General features: G+C 37.9%; 2 protein-coding genes across 3 annotated transcripts in view; both read left to right on the plus strand.

Moving 5' to 3' along the window:
* The window catches only part of LOC105386472 (neurocalcin homolog), a 145,497-nt gene that overhangs the window by 116,373 nt on the left and 14,354 nt on the right, over window positions 1–14,770 (plus strand). The gene's annotated exons all lie outside the window — the stretch shown is intronic.
* The window catches only part of LOC105386471 (neuronal calcium sensor 2), a 143,085-nt gene that overhangs the window by 116,182 nt on the left and 12,133 nt on the right, over window positions 1–14,770 (plus strand). For both annotated transcript variants that reach the window (XM_038121880.2, XM_011557030.3), the window contains exons 2-4: window positions 5,726–5,844; window positions 9,132–9,275; window positions 9,739–9,867. In XM_038121880.2, the coding sequence (XP_037977808.1) occupies window positions 5,734–5,844; window positions 9,132–9,275; window positions 9,739–9,867 (384 nt within the window). In that variant the 5' untranslated portion in view covers window positions 5,726–5,733. The remainder of the gene's footprint in view (window positions 1–5,725; window positions 5,845–9,131; window positions 9,276–9,738; window positions 9,868–14,770) is intronic.

Here is a 14,770-nt window from a genome sequence, read left to right on the forward strand (position 1 = left end):
TCAGTAATACAAGGAACTTATACGTTATTCAATACTATTAGGGTGAGGCGCATTGGTGCGTTGCATCGCATCGACTCAAAGAGACAATCATAAAGAAAATTGGCAGTAACGACGACGCTGCGATATCGTAACGCGCCAATAAAACCTCCACCTTACGTACTGCGTAACTTACCACGTACCTTACGGCTGGCGGCCCTTAACGCGAAGTCAAAACGAAGTAACAATTTCGAAGTAATTAGTGTCAAATTCAATACTATTTGAATCCGAAAATCATTGTCAAAACAAGTTTGCGATAGGTACACATGATCGTTTTGATATTCGAACATTCGCTCAAGTTCATCGAGGGCAAACAACATCGCTTATTTACCGTGCACCGACTGTTTGTGACTTTGACACACAGAATACCAATCAGATCGACATGATCGCCTGTCGGAGGCGCACCCCGAACGTTCCAATCATAGCACATAATTAAACGGTTGAAATTTTGCCCAGAGCCTGTGTTTGCGTCAACCCCTCTATCAATTTTACAACCCTTTGACATTTACGGGATTACGGGTGATCCTGTATTTTCATATATCCATGAGAGCTCTACATTATCTGTGTGTATTTGCATGCGTTTATTGTAACCGCATAAGTGTAGCCTAAGCCGTAATAGAGTGTTTACCCGATAAGATTATGTTATTATTAGGAGTAAGATATACGAATTAATTATATAAGTGCTCGATTAGTTTTCGAGTGAAAATTTAAGAAGCAAACGGTTCAGACTTAGGTAAGTATAGAATACTTTAGTGCTTTGATAATTGTATAGATATAGATAGTTAGATAACTGAACACTTGGCTACGTCGTACAATTTAATCATTTATCTATCTAGCATTCAGGCAGTGCATTGTGAAACATAGAGGCACATCGCCGCATAGAAACTGTGGCACTTCTTGACAATTATCTCCTAGAAATGCTTATGTAATCAGTGAAATAGTTAAACACGCGAGTGTAATGAAAAAGTTTCAGTGACAATAGCAACACATTACTCCAAAACGGAAAAATAGCACATTTAACAGTGCATGGCTATACTCGTATTACCAACTCATAACTGAAACACTGTACCTATACAAATTTTAATTAAATGTTTTAATAAATTGAGGCTATTTGGTTTCTGGCATTTTACTTATGTTATCAGTGAAATAGTCAAATGCAATGAAGCAAGTGATAATAACCAGTGTGTCTCTACATGTTATACAACATAGATAATGGTGAAGCTGGACTTGGTTGAAAGCGTTCAATTTCGAAGTAAACTATTTCGATAAAAGGTACGTTACAACACGCCAGTCCAGTAGCCCGATCCGGAAAAAACAGAGGTAACGTTTAGAATCGTTTCGAATCGTTTACATCGCTGGTTTCTATCGGATCGCGAATAAAACTGGACAGTCAATGACATGTGTTTACTGTGCGGACATTATTGAGACGTTTTATGTTCGTAGCATTTTATTTCCCGGAATACGACGATATTGGCTTTGTGGTTTAAACCAGCGTAGGTACATCTGTCGATGCAGAGGTGGCTACCACAGACTGAGGTATCTGTTTTGTGGCTGGACATACATGTTAGGTAGTGTATGTATAGGTTTCTTCAGATCGGGCGCGGTGCAGTGGTTATAGGAGTCTGCCTGAAGTGGCGAAGATCCCAGGTTTGCAGCTCGGGATATTTGTTGAGAATACACAATTATTGATTATCGTGGTTGTTTTTGTAAATGAAAATAGTCTTGTATATTATCATTAAAACCAATAATACATATACATAGTGTTGTTTTACAAAGACGATAAATTATGGAGTAGGTATGTTAAACATATTTAGACTTAATAGCGCATTCTGTGATTTTCCACCCAAAAATCATTTCTTAAACCTTTGTAAGTACTACTCTAATCTCATGCTTTGTTTATTTAAGAGCCGTAGTATGCTAGAGTATTATCTCGGCGCAGTAAATCTACTTCGCATTCGTCAGTCGTACAAACATACATACAGCTATCTTACACTCGTATATATTCTCCTTGTTAGTGTACCTTGAGATAATTGGCTGTGGCCACAGTGCACATCGTTTGCAGTAGCAGAGCTCGGGCTAGACTGTTATATTTTACTGCTATGTATCGGAATAATCGAATACAATAGCAAGAAAAGATATGAAGGGAGCTTGGTAATATGGAGTTCCTCGTATAAAATAAATTATAGAGGTTTTATAAAATATTTAATTCATAAACTACATAGTTAATACGCATATATTTAATTTAAATAGAATAATAGTTTCCTACTTCTAAACGAATACTTACTACGTTAAACTCTGGCCCGTCCGGTTGTCACATTGGTGAACTAGTTAGCTGGGCAACTGTAGGACCGTAGTTAACACGAAGGAAGGAAAGGACATTCAACGAAACTTTGACAAGTGAGATTACAGCACTCGTGTAACACGGCCTCGTTTCCAAGTTTCATCTCTACACTGTTACGTAACTGTTACGAGTCGAGACCAAGTTGTTGTATTCACTAGGGTGAAAATACCCAGGTTACAGCTCTTTCTAAAAAGGATTTTGTTAACGTCCATGTCTTTGTATTATTATTTTTTTTTGTAAATAATAATTCGTATTGTCGTTAGTTCCTATTTTGAAATATCTGCATATGGGTATGTTACTCGGGCTTGACTTCACCACATTGTCATATTATTATTATGAGAACTTATTATGATGGTGACGATGTTTACAGTCACACATTAGTTTTAATTGGACTATAACACATTTTTGCACTTTCACGGTAAGCTATTCCGCTTATTTATAGCATTAGCATAGCTCACGTCGTACTGGTCTATTCTATAACTTTTATTTTTAATTAATAAAGTCAGTCACTGAGTGAAGTCAAATGAGTCTTGGATATTGGCAATCTTGACTAGAAACATAGACACATTGCTACATCTGTGATCTTTGTATTCAAAAAAACAAAGTAAGATTCGATGCCAAAAATATTTTAATAATACTAAATGCTCCCGTTTGTGTTTTTATTAGTGTAAGGGCAGATTTTTCAATAGTCAGATAAAAGTTCTCTGCGGAATAATTCTGATGCTGACGCATCTGAATGTTTGCATTAGACAATGACAGCAACAATTTGCTTCCTCAGATAACATTTATCAGACCATTGATAAATCAGCCCTAAATATGAGCAAGCAATATAATTTACGGATCATATTCAATACATAATAATTTTCACTAAATAGTTTAACTAAAATCCTCAATTCATTGAGTACGTTAACAAAACTTTTCCGGTCGCGGTTTTGTTTGAAATTGAATCCACATGAAAATTTAACTCGTAAGGTAAATACCTATACTCATATTTAAGCTCTTTACATAACAATTTCAGATTAAATACAGTTTCGTATTAAAATTTGCAATGCAAATATAATATTTTGTTCATATAATTTTGTAACTGAATACTGTAGAGAGTATACAGGATGGAATGTTATCAGCGAAGTTCCCGTTTTGAGCAACTTTTATAACACGGTATCTGGCAAAGGAAACATGACTGATGAAGTTCCACCTGTAGAGACTACCTTTACCTACATGCATACATACGCTCATTAAGACTAGAATGTACTTGTAAGAAAATTTACGTTTTGGGTCACCGAAACCAAAAAAAAGTTGCTTTATGTACGTGAAAATCCTCGAGATATTTCTCTAATATACAACATCCTTTAACTATACAAACACGCGCGCGTTGGCGTAGAGTTTAATAAAATATTACTTTATTTATTTACCTTTTCATGATAAACGATCATGAAAAGGTAAATAAATAAAGTAATATTTTATGCAAATTGAGGCGTGAGTCGTGAGCACCTTTTGTCGCGAAATTAATGGTGACGTCTCCCCCTCGTGCTTTGAACATTTCACGTCTAATCATGTGGGTTGGTGCTAAGGACGTTTATAGATCTAGACTAGTACTCACCTTGACACTCGTCTGTCTGTGTGGCTACAGTCGACAAAAGCAAAAGGTTTTCTGGTAGAGATTGCTATTAGCAATAACGTTGCCTCTTTGTGCTGTTAAGTTTTTGTTATTTGATATTTGTTCTTGGTGCAAATAAAGAGTATTACGTATTGTAAAAGCAACCCTTTATTTATAATTTGAATGTAAATAATATACCAATTTGCTTGCGGAAAATTATGTATTTGATTTGTAACGTTTGCTCATTGTATGCTCGTTTGCGGTGTACATGAATGTTTGTTTTCATATTTGAAACAAATGGCCGCTTTTAAAGTACGTAAAAATTCAGTGGTCAGTGAAAGTATAAAAAACATATACCTTATATGTATTATGGAAACCCGAAAATTATGTACAACAATGACCTTCGTCCAACCAGCAGGCTTGTGGCAATGTCTTGGCGTGAGGCTGTCATTTGAACAAGTTGACACAGTTTACTTATCTCCTTTGTCAACTGTACCCACCTATAGTTAACTATATAGCCTACACCTATATACTGTGGTGTAGATAGGACGCAACGGCTGCTCCCGTTCATTATATCGAGAGCAGACGTCGATAAGACACTTTATCTTTATACCGGCAGTGTCCGTGACATTTGACGGCCGTTCCTTGTCCCGTCCGCTACGTCGATACATTCTCGTATATACTGTCGAGGTTGTCTTTTATTAGTTTAGCGCTGAAGGGCTTTTTTATGGTAATATTGTTGTGTTCCTTTACGGTATAGAGGTGTCTAGTTTGTTTGTAGCTCAGAATCAAAGGGGAATGTTTGGGGTGTTTCTATAAAGAAAGCTAGCCGTAAACTAAACTTTTCCTTTAAACTGCATAGCGTTGAAATAAAACATGGTTTATAAAATCGTCTCGATTTAGCAACAAACAACATTCGATTCGTCACACCTATACCTGAGCCGTGTGATCACTGATCAACCCGTAAACTCTAATCTAAAACACCCCTTATTTGTTCGTTTAGGACTTTAAAAGTCTAGTATTTATAATAAAAGAGCTATATCGGGATACACAGACATGTAAATTCGTCGATTATATCACTACGCCGATCGTAAAATAGAACACTCTAAATGCTCTCACATTTTTATCAGTTTTGCGAGTCAGTTACGTCAGTAAAGGGCAAGCTGCTCTCAAACGAGACCTATTCTTAACAAACCAGGCGTTGCAAAGTTTCCGTATTCTAGAGTTTGGGGCGCGGGCGGCGCTCTAGAGTTTGCATAATCTTTAGGCGAAGTTTAATGAAAATGAATCTTGATCGGCTCTCTGCTCGCCGAAGCACCGGATTGTATTTGTGTACAGAATGAGTTCTCTGATGAATGTATGTAAGGGAATGTTAGAGAGAAGTATGAAAGTGAGTCATTGTATGTTATTGTAACGATTTGGATTTTTATGTACCTGTTATGTGACAATGTTTGTTATAATCCTACTAACATTATAAACGCGAAAGTTTTAGAGTATGTGTATATGTTGTCAAAACGGCTGTACCGGTTTTAACGAAATTTGGCATGGAGTTAGCTGACACCATGGATTAACACATAGGCTACTTTTAATCGCTGTTTTCCCACTGGAAAACTTTTTAAGGCGAACCAAAGCTCGCGGGAACTGCTTGTATGTTATAATTATTGTAACGATTGGAGTTTTTGTGTACCTGCTATGTGACAATGTGTCTGTATAATAAACAAATAAATGAATGATCTTTTCTATTGTTGCAGTCGACAAAATGGGCTGCTTCGTGAGCAAGGACAAGCTCACCAAGGAGGACATGGACTTCCTGAAGACGAACACCTCGTACGACGAAACCACCATCAAGGAGTGGTACAAGGGGTTCAAGGTGAGCGCCTATTTCTATTCTATTCTCTGTGGGGGCGTAAGTACCAGTGCAGCGATCACAGGATTCGACACTATTTTCGAATCTACATGTCACTTTTGGAACTGACAAATTCGCCTTACATTTTTGACAGTGACAGTTGACTATAATCTTCTTTTTCCATATGTTTGTGTAGATACGAATATAGTATCGAATCCTGTGATCATGCTTCTGCACCTGGCTCAGAGAGGTAGGTACATAGATTTAATAGCGTGCGGATTAAATTTCGCACGCGGGATTACCCCGTACGGCGCACACGTGACACCCGCAAGTGTTCCTTTCGCCACAACACAAGGGCCAGCTGAAAACCAGCGCTGTGGCCTCACTGTCCATAGCATATGCTGAGCTGGTGCCGTTTTGACACTCTGGACAGTAACCTTTATTTGTTTTGTTTGTTCTATATTAAGTTTTCTTTTTATTTTGTTGTTGTTTCTTTTTATTTATTTTTTGTCTTATTATTCTGTCTCAGTGTGTCAAATAAATGTATCTTTCTTTCTTTCTTTTCTTTCTTTCTTTCGTACAAGTATTTATTGTAATGCGTGGAAAATGCACGCGGGTCGCGGGAAAATGGCGCGTGTTTTCTGCGTGCGGGATCAAATCCGCACGCTATTAAAATACTCTATGTACCTGGCTATTACTGGTGAGTGAGAGGTGAGTGCCTTCTAGTAGCAACAATGTAGCAGCCAGAGTTATTGTCATAATTTCCAGTCATCGCTCTCGTAATGAATCTGACTGGAGTTTATTTATTTATTCTTTCATTGCACAATATACACAAGAAATTATGTACAATCAGGTGAACTTAATGCTAAAAGCATTTTCTACCAGTCAACCTGCAAGAGGTACAGGAGTTGTCGATTTTATTTTAGTGAAACGAATTAACAAATTATAACCTCTGTTATAATAAACGTGATTTTCTCATAATGAGTAAAAGAAAACATTCAGTCAGCTCGATTTGATTCTATAACGGTTCAACAAGAAGTGCCGTTCCGTGTCTTTTCATTGAATTGTCACTTCATTTTTAAATATAGCATTTATCGGTATATTTGAAACTCCATTTGCGGACAAAGGTTCTGTTGGTTCTGTTTCGATGTTGATCGTTTACAACTGCAACAAATAGCACACATAGAGAAGTTAGAGTTGACAATTCGGACGCTTCAGTAGGGTTACTTTATGCTGACGAAAAACGGAATAACAAGAGCTGTCGTGCAATCGGCACGTTTAATACAACGAGATAGATTCGTGACTCGCGCAATTAAGTTTTTCGCCGTATAGAGTGACCCCCCCCCCTGTACTGAAACGACAAAAGTTGAAATTTTAAATTGGATGGTTGAAAAGCGGGTGGGGCGTGCTATCATTTTTCAACTTTATAGCGCAGCATTAAAAATAAACGTATGAGTTAACAGCTTCCAAAAATATTCATTCCTTTTGTAGCTGAACAGTACATCGACGAGTTTGGAACAAATAAATCCATTCGGTTTTAATTTACCTACCGTTTATAACTTTAATTGGTATGGTAAATAAATCTATTAACGTGAAATGTGCAAAATTTTGTAGTGAGATGTAATTATATCAATGTGATGCAGTTATATAGTCAGTGTAACGGGCATCGAATTTACTTTATATATAAAGCCGTATTTGGATGATTAATTTGACTATAAAATATTTAGTACAATATTTTCCAATTCATCTGTAAATAATGCAACCAACATTGGCGGGTCCATAATAAAGCACATTATAAACAAATTGTCCCTTTTACGTGTTATTAAATGCCACTATTCAGTCATTTTGTAGCGGTAAATACTTGATAATGTGCCATTTGTGCCATAATATGTGAACTACGGCGACAGACACCGGTAGTTTGTCGCGACGACCGACTACATATCGATCGGTACGGGGGGTTACCCTATACTGACGAAAAACGAACGAACGAGAGCTGTGCAGCTTAAGTTGTGTATCGCAACAATAAATTGAGGCTATTTTGTGTCTGGCATTTTACTTATGTTATCAGTGAAATAGTCAAATGCGATGAAGCAAGTGATGATAACTAGTGTGGCTCTACATGTTATACAACATAGACAATGGTGAAGCTGGACTTGGTCGAAAGCGTTAAATTTCGAAGTGAACTATTTCGATAAAAAGTACGTTACAACACGCCAGTCCAGAGCCGCGAGCACAGGATTCGAAACCTCCGTTTACGTTGCGTATCGTCAACTGTCACTGTCACAATGTAAGGCAAAATTGTTAGTTCCAAAAGTGACTACGTTGACGCTGTTCTTTTTCCATAAGTTTGTGTAGTATCGAAAGTAGTATCGAATTGACACGTTAGCCCGTGATAGGCCGTCTGTCGTGCAATCGTCCCGTTAAATACAACGAGATGTATTCGCGGCACCCGCAGCAGCGATCCGTAATTAAATTTTTGTCATATAGAGTGGCCCTCCAGCCACGACTAAAATTCCTTTGATTAATCATTCATTTATAGGTATGTCCAGATACGTTAATTCCGTTCCCCACCCCTGTACTCGTGTGTACCTACGGGCCGCGTCACCCCTGTAATTATCACGGTATGCCGTGATTGCCCGACTCTATGACGACTGGCTCAGCCTCTAATGTGCGAAACAATCCAATTTCCGCACCCATTTTTCATATCCTGCCACTGTGAGGGTGGTATGACTGCATCCTTGTTGGCTGTTCACTATGTGTTATTCAGTGGCCGCACCGCAAAGATTTTGATTTGTCATTATGTCAATAAAAAACTATGATTTTGCTGAATCATAGGGCGAAGTAACTTGTGCTTCCGCACTTAGGTAACCTTACTGGCGTACAAACGCTTCAGCTACTGTATCTCCACTGATACATTAGCAATCGAGAATTCTTGAGCAGCATCGCTTATCTGTCAAACATCTGTCCGATACATACAAGTTACTATAGATTTAACAGATGGGTAATGCTGCTGAAAAGAGCGTCCACAGCTGATGTTCGCTGGTGGTAACTGGTAATCTCGCCGTGCCGCGACTTTAGACAAAACTAGCTATTCGCGCGAGCTTCGCTTCCCGTCAAAAAGTTTTCCCGTGGGAATTTCGCGTTAAAAAGTAGCCAATATGTTAGTCCAGGGTGTCAGCTAACCCCATACCAAATTTCATTCAAATAGCTTCAGCCGTTTAGACGTGAAGAGGTAACAATCATACACAAACTTTCGCCTTTATAATATTATAGTAGTATTTAGAATTAACATTCCCCGTTTCCGTCCACAGCAAGACTGCCCCAACGGGCGTCTCACCCCGGCCAAGTTCGTCGACATGTACAAGATGTTCTTCCCGTCCGGGAACGCCGTCGAGTTCTGCGACCACGTGTTCCGCACCTTCGACATGGACAAGAACGGATACATTGACTTCAAGGTATCATTGACATGCTAGGGTTGTCACATCGATAGTTTTACTAATGATATAAACTGGGTTTTTAATGAATTGGTTGGTGATTTGTTAATACCCTGATGTCTCTGCCGAGGTGAAGAGACAGTATCCTCGGCCAATGAACGGCTAGCAATTGCGGCTGATGCTACTGTCTCGTCCAATCTACTCGGAAGGTGTTATCAGGGTATAACGGTAGTAGTAAAACTGTCGGTGGTTGTGCTCGTAAAGATTGCTGTTTTTAAAGATATTTATAATCCACTATCGAATTTTAATGTCTGTTTTAATATGTATATGTATACTATGCGATTGTTATATTTGCCGCGACGTATTTAAGCTTGGCGCGATCTCGGCGAGTTCCCAAATGCTTGCGTCTTCAACGTAGCGTTTTGACGTTCAACAGATCAGTGTCTAGGGCTGTGTATCCGAAGTTCCGTTTGAATTGTTGTAGGAGTTTCTACAGGCGATTCATGTGACGTCTAGCGGAACCCCAGAAGAGAAGCTCAAGTGGGCGTTCCGTATGTACGATGTGGACGGCAACGGGGTCATTGACATCCAGGAGATGACCAAGATTGTGCAGGTTTGTTCACTTGTTTTGTTGTTCTTTTGTTTTTCTTGCGAAAGGAGCCACGAGTGACGTGTCAACTGTACCTTATGTATGGCCATTCCTGGGCAGTTACCGACTGACTAGCTAATCCTATAACTATGGTGACATATCCTGGCTCAGCTCAGAAGGTTTACATGGACACTCTGAAAAAGAAAAGAAGGTACCTAGCTCTTTAATGGTGTCCGAATTGGTTCTGTTGCTATGTTGTATAGTTTTCTTTAGCACGGAACTAATGGGAACTAACCTTTTTTGTGTCTATGATAGCTGATAAATGATGGATCGTATTAAGAATGAGGTCAGCAGTCTGAGAACTGGGTCGGTCATACTTGTGTTGTATCGAACCGGCAGGGTACACGGGTTCTCGAGTGGAGACCGCGAGACAGTCTTATAGGCATTAAACAATGGCCGATATTTACTGAATAAATATGGGCCAGGAAAGAGCTTAAATGCGTGCGCAAAATGATTATAATGTTGTAATGTCAGTAGCGAAAACTCAAACTTTCGTATTGCTACCTAAATATTTATATTTTTATGAACTTCAATATGCTACTTAGCGTGTGCACAGGAAAGAAACTCGTAAGCCGTATATGTATTTGCAAAATATAACTTAAAATTAGTTTCGTAAGTTACCAATGTGATCAACTGGCTCAATTAAAATAGTCTGGACACGCTGATTTGGTTATCTGGTTTATAACCGAGTTACCGTCGTGTCCAGTACCTACCGCGTGACAAACAATAGAGGCTGGCCGAACAAGTGAACTCTAACAAGAGTTGCAAATTCAAGTTCTCTTATTGCAGTGTTGTGAGTTATGCGACACGCGCCCTTCGCTAGTCACCCTAGACCAATGGTTCTCAATGTGTTCTGTGAAACCCAGGGGTTCCGTCCGAGGCCCTCAGGGGTTGTTCTGAAACTCTAGAGACAGAAATCGAGCAGTTCTAGCTCAATCACTTTACGGTTATAGCCCCAAGCTAGCCGACAAAAACAGCCAAACAAAAAAGAGTTCCATAGCGAATAGTGTTTGGGAACCGCTGTTCTCTAGACCAATGACAGGCGCGCTCGGCAGCTAATTTGAATATGGAATTCACGATATAGGGACGGGCCACCGGTAATCGAGTTAGTCCCGTCGGAGCGTGTAAATTCGCATTTGTAGGACTAGTGGACTGCGAATCTGTTTTGCTTGTAATTGGACAGAATGAGGGGATTGCGGGATTGATAACTCTGTATGCAAGTCGCGTGTGGAATTCATTAGACGGAGTGCGTTGGTGCATGCGTTTCGTTCGGCCATGTTTTTGTTAGGTTACCGAATAGGCGGTGAAAACCATTTTACGGTCAAAGATTATTCGTTCGTTCTAAGCTTGACAGCGTAAATTTCCTACTACTTCTATAATGCCCGTACGCGTTGAAGTATCAAAAGGTGTCTTCATCAAAAAAATAGTTAAATACCTACCTTCGTACTTCGGCCCTGCCTGAGTTTATAGGGTCATGTATGCAATGTACTTCAATCGTTAGAATATTAACTAAAATTTATTGCTATAATAACAATCTCTGGTTAGCGGATACCTGTAACATAAAATACATGCTGTCACTCTCTGTTATAATTTTTTTGACAGTGACAGCATGTATTTCACCTCACAGGTAGCCACTAACCAGACATTGTGAAACAGGACCTAATTCTAATAATCAGCCGATAAAGCGCCAGTTTCCCTCATACCTGTCCATCGCGGTACTCACATTCCCGCTCACGCTTAACAAACACGTTCTCTGTCGGAGCATAATGGTCTGTGTACATTCCGCCTGCATATTGCACCGGTGTAAACTGGACATCATACAACACCTGAGGTTTATTCGTTTCGGTAGCCCGATCACAACGAAAAGCGGCACTTTCGGTTCGATACTCGATCCGCTACAATTTGTCTTTTTTTCGAAAGCTTGAACAAGCACGTCGTTGTATTTATAATGGTCACCGCACATATAAGCGTAACGTAAAGGGATCGCTTCTTTTTCTTCTCTCAACCAGTAGAACGCGGGATAGCGAACGCCTGGTTGACCGAAAAAATGGCGATCCGTTTAAGTTACGCTTATATGTGCTGAGACCATAAAACGTACATACGAATTCAAGCTAAACCTCGTTCAGCTGAGATGATTCCTGCAGTGACGTTATGGAGACGTTTTGAGTTTTATGGTTTTAGATATTATTATTTATGAGGTAATGAATTTCTATAGATTTTCTTTATGGACGATTTCCGAATAGCGTAATTCAGAAAATTTCGAACTGTCACAGGAATTATCTTAGCTGAAACGATGTATAGAGTACCCTGATGTACTTGTCTTTATGCCATTTAGAGGAGAAAGGAGACACGTGCACTTTAAAAGCCACATATATATCCACATAATATTGTGGTTGTATTGTGACACCGTAAACGAGGTCTGACAAGGAATAAACTTGACAGTGCCACTGCGTGTAGTAAGTGGTAGCAACGAATACAGTTTATGTTTTCATCTTACATCAGGCTCCATATTGCGAACTTCTATTCTATTCTCATTGGGGGTGTATGTAAGTACCTGCACCTATCTCGATGTTGTTTTGACAATGATTTTCGGATTCAAATGTTTTTGGATTTGACACTAATTACTTCGTAAATGTTACTTGGCTTTGACTTGGTGATAGGGCCCCAGCAGTCTAGTGTTTCTTGTTTGACTACAATACTTTTGTAAAGTTAACAATAAATACAATAGGTAGATTATTTGGTTATGATTGTAGATGCATAATAATGAAATAAAAATATATTCTTATTCTTATTCTTTATTCATCAAAATTACAATTCAAAATGAATCGCACCAGTAGGAACCTACATTCGTCTAGTTTTATTTATAAAATTAAACCTATTATGGTATATATAACAGTGGATTTCTCCTTTCCATCTAAAGCCAACTTTAACATTTTCATTGCTTTTAAGCTTTCGTTTGTTTGCATAAAGTTTCTTACTAAACTTAATATTTTTACCTTAATTTTCTTTTTTTCGAAGAACAACAAATTATAAATAAATTACAACAAATTCGTTAGCAACAGCTTGATATAGGATGTTTAAAATAAACTAAAAACGAAAAGAGGTGGCTCAGCTTATTACGCAAGGTCGAATAATGAAATCGCGACTCAAGTTGCCAAAATTTGCAACATTCTATAAAGTTTTTGTGAAACCAATGTTTCTGTTGCTATAAAAACTAGAAAGTTTTGAAAAACTAAGTAAAATTTAAAATAGTATACAAGTTTAGGCAGATTGTAAGATAAATTTGATAAATTAATTAAAGTAAAATAAAATCATTTTCTAGGGATTAATTCCTAAATCCTACCACTCATGATATCAATAAATAAATAATATAAGAAAACATGAACTGTAAACTTAGTTGTTAAACTGAAAAGTTTTCCCCAAGAAACATACAGTCGATGCCTTTTAAAGAACTCTACAATAATTGTTATCAAAGTTTTAATGGGATATGAAAAAAAACTTCTAGCTTTTTAGTTGTCGGGTAAAGTTTACTTTAACAAGTTATTTACGTCGAGTTCCGAAGCAGACGTGCATTAGAAATAATATTTATTTTACACTCAATAATATCTCAGACAGTTCCAGTCACAAATGCTCGAGTAATATAATAAGTTGTTCGTATCGAGACATAAAGGTTTGCTTTTACCTCCAGCAGTACGTGTGACAGGAGTCATTCGAGCAAAATGCGCGCCGCTTTTATAACTGCTTCGACTTGGCTAAATAATTATTGAAGCGAGGAAGTTGCTGGGAAATTTAATAGCGGAAAATGAGAAAGACGAGCTGTCTCGTTTGCTTATTTAATATTTATCTATTCTAGATACAGTTACGGTCACTTTTACAAAACGCTTAACGTACTTTGTACTCTGACAGACGTTTAGCAGGCGACTAGTTGAATACATTTAGACCCAATTTCGCCATACTCGGTTAGAGCATAACCTTTTGGCTTTTGACACATCTGTCAAGAATTTAATATGTGTAAATATAATTGATGAAATAATCCCTGATTATGATCTAACCGATTATGGCAAAATTAGGACTTAGCGTTTGGTGAAATTCCACCTTAGAGGACTCCTGTCATTTGATGTATCTTAAACTTCTTCTTTTCTTACCGAATGTCAATTTATGACATAGACAGGTCTAGCTTCGCTAGCAGCATAGCCCCTCTATCGGAAGTAAGAGAATCTATTTTTTCTCTCTACAAATGTCATCCTGAAAAGACCTAATTAAAAAGCATGTGAATAGACAATGGGAAGTCCTATAAACTTAAATATGTTAGGTTTCTATACAATTTTCAAGTCAGTTTAGTGTGGTTTGTGAATGTTTTACCTACACGAAATAAATAACACAATATAACAAACATAAGTGATTAGTTATGTGTAGATAGTTCGACCACAATATCTGCGATTCGAGGATATTTGAAAAAGTTAGATAATTTACTTTTCTTATTTACGAAATTATTCGTTTTCTGTGTCGACCAGTCTGGTAGAATCTTGATCTAACAAATTTTGTTCCTTCCTCTTCTCGTTGCAAACTTAAATAATATTATCTGATTTGATAAACTTCAGAGTGCCACGGCAACGACTGACTCAATTTATTTTTTAGATCTTAAAAGGTTTTTTTTTCAATGTCTACAATAACAAATGGAATTTTTACTTTTGTAGATATTCTAATTTAATATTAATTCGCTGTGCCATTCGATTAGGTAAAAATACCATTACCGATTTGTGATCGTGAAAAGGCCATCAGCAAAAATTCTATTATTGGTAAAGAAATTACGCAAAGAACTATTACTTCTCTAATAATTACTTATGTAGGTAATAAGAAGTACATA

This window comes from Plutella xylostella, chromosome Z, assembly GCF_932276165.1.
Source record: "Plutella xylostella chromosome Z, ilPluXylo3.1, whole genome shotgun sequence".
Lineage (NCBI taxonomy): Eukaryota > Metazoa > Arthropoda > Insecta > Lepidoptera > Plutellidae > Plutella > Plutella xylostella.